The following is a 1,941-nucleotide window of genomic DNA, read 5'->3' as shown; positions in this document are numbered from 1 at the left end:
TATTTATTTGAATTCCTTTAAGTAAAATTTATTTTGTATATTATTTATGTGAATATTCCTTGATAGAAGTCTTTTATTTAGAGTTTAATGCATTTAATATCATTCATTGGAATATTCTGGACCACGTGTCATTAAATTCATTTCTTCGAGTATCTGTTTTACGTTTACGTGGACACCGAAGTATCATCTATAAAAGTGCATTTAAAAATATAAGGGCTTATAAGATTATATACTTTGTTTATTTTATTTATTTAACAATGAGTCATTGTTAAACTTTCAATTTTTCTTTTAAAATATTTTAAGTACACTTTTGTTGATAAAATATTTTTGTTAATTTTTACGGAAAGTGTTTCCAGATGTTCTTTGGGCCTTCATTCTATTGTGACCTGAGGGGTCATTAAAAATGCATTTGGTAGTTTGCTCTAGAATTTCCACGTGCGTCAGATTAGACAAATTTACTAATCCTAAACACATTTTACAACTACATTATTTATTATCACTCCAAGGTTATCAAAAAAAAAAAAAAAAATCTGGTCGCCACGTATTTTTTTTAATGAATAAATTTAAGTAAAATAAATTTTAAAAGAATAAAGAGAAACAATAATGTTCAGCATTTGAGCTGGACGTAACAATAGACTTATTCAGTTTGTAACGTTTCAACTTACTTCTAAACTTAAAATACAACCCTTAAATGTTATTGCGGATTGGCCATTAAATCTCTCGAATGATACCCCTGATGTCGCCTTTCTTTGTACCGCTCATGTTCCCGGCTGTCTCTGCGATCTCTGATTTTGTCCCTTCTGGTAGATGGCTTCTTCTCCTCTGCGCCTTCACTGGGCGTCTTGGCTGCCTGTACTGTATTCGTGACTGGCGACGATGAATTTGCTGATTCTTTTCTAGTATCCCTCTTTGCATGTGTCAAGACTTCTTTTTCATTTTTTCTTTCTCTGGGTGGCTTCTCTTCAACTGTCTTCAGCTCCCTTTTCTCCAGTTCCTTCCGTTTCTTGTCTTGTGGCTGCACTGGTTTGTGCGGGATCACAGCTGATGGTGTCTCAGCCTTAATCATTATTTCTACCTTGGGTTGTAACTTTCTCGGCGAACGTTTTGTTGGCGGTGTCAGCTGCAAACCCAAGTTTGTAAGTATTGTGGGCAGGAGGATCGTTCTCGTTCGTTTCTTTTCCAGTGGTAGCTACTTCGTCTAGTTTGGTCGCCTTCCTTATCGATGATGAAGTAGACACTGTCCCGGATGACGATGACGCTGAGGTGGAGGAGGAGGACGATAATGTTGATGATGGTAACTCCGAACCATCCTTCTCCTTTCGAAATTTCTTTCGCTCCGGACCGCTGGACTCAATCATCTCGTTCTGCTGCTGTTGAAGTGATTTGATAACTTCTTGAAGATTGACTGCGTACTGATCACGGTCCTTGTGCGTTGCTCTTTTTATAGCCGGAATCCCCACTCTCCATTCATTTGTACCCTCTCTTTTTGATTCCTTTTTTAGCCCTCTCATTGGATCGCAGGTCCCGACGACGTCTCTGATTGGGTCGCATGTCCCGATTCTCCTGTACTCGATTCTTATTGGCTCGCAGACTCCGATTCTGCCGCACTCGTCTCTCATCGGCTCGCAAGTCCCGACTTCGCATTCTCGATTCTTATTGGTTCGCGAGTCCCGACTTCGACACTCTCGTCACTTATTAGCTCGCAAGTTCTGACTTCGCCACTCTCGATTCTTATTTCTTCTACCGCTTTCATGATGACCCTCCGCATCTTCTCTTTTTGTTTTTCATCATCTGCCCGCTTGTCAACACTGTTGACTATGTGAATCTCCGACCGCTTGTTTGTCTCCCATAGAGGCCTCAATTGTAAGCTGAATTGCATCTTAGCTAATATGTCCATCCCTAGAATCATCGGCTTTGATATAGATGGAATGATGCTGAATT

The 1,941-nt window shown here is 39.6% G+C and overlaps 1 protein-coding gene across 1 annotated transcript; it reads right to left on the bottom strand.

Annotated features, from left to right (window-relative positions):
• Positions 1-694: 694 nt before the first annotated feature.
• Positions 695-1,619, bottom strand: LOC103570533 (corepressor interacting with RBPJ 1-like). The gene is made up of 2 exons (XM_008548307.1): positions 1,194-1,619; positions 695-1,120 (listed from the first exon to the last, which is right to left on the bottom strand). The coding sequence occupies exons 1-2, from the start codon at positions 1,617-1,619 to the stop codon at positions 695-697; spliced, it is 852 nt and encodes a 283-aa protein (XP_008546529.1).
• Positions 1,620-1,941: the final 322 nt, after the last annotated feature.

This window comes from Microplitis demolitor, chromosome 9, assembly GCF_026212275.2.
Source record: "Microplitis demolitor isolate Queensland-Clemson2020A chromosome 9, iyMicDemo2.1a, whole genome shotgun sequence".
In the NCBI taxonomy this organism is placed as follows: domain Eukaryota; kingdom Metazoa; phylum Arthropoda; class Insecta; order Hymenoptera; family Braconidae; genus Microplitis; species Microplitis demolitor.
This window is presented reverse-complemented; position numbering and strand designations above follow the sequence as displayed.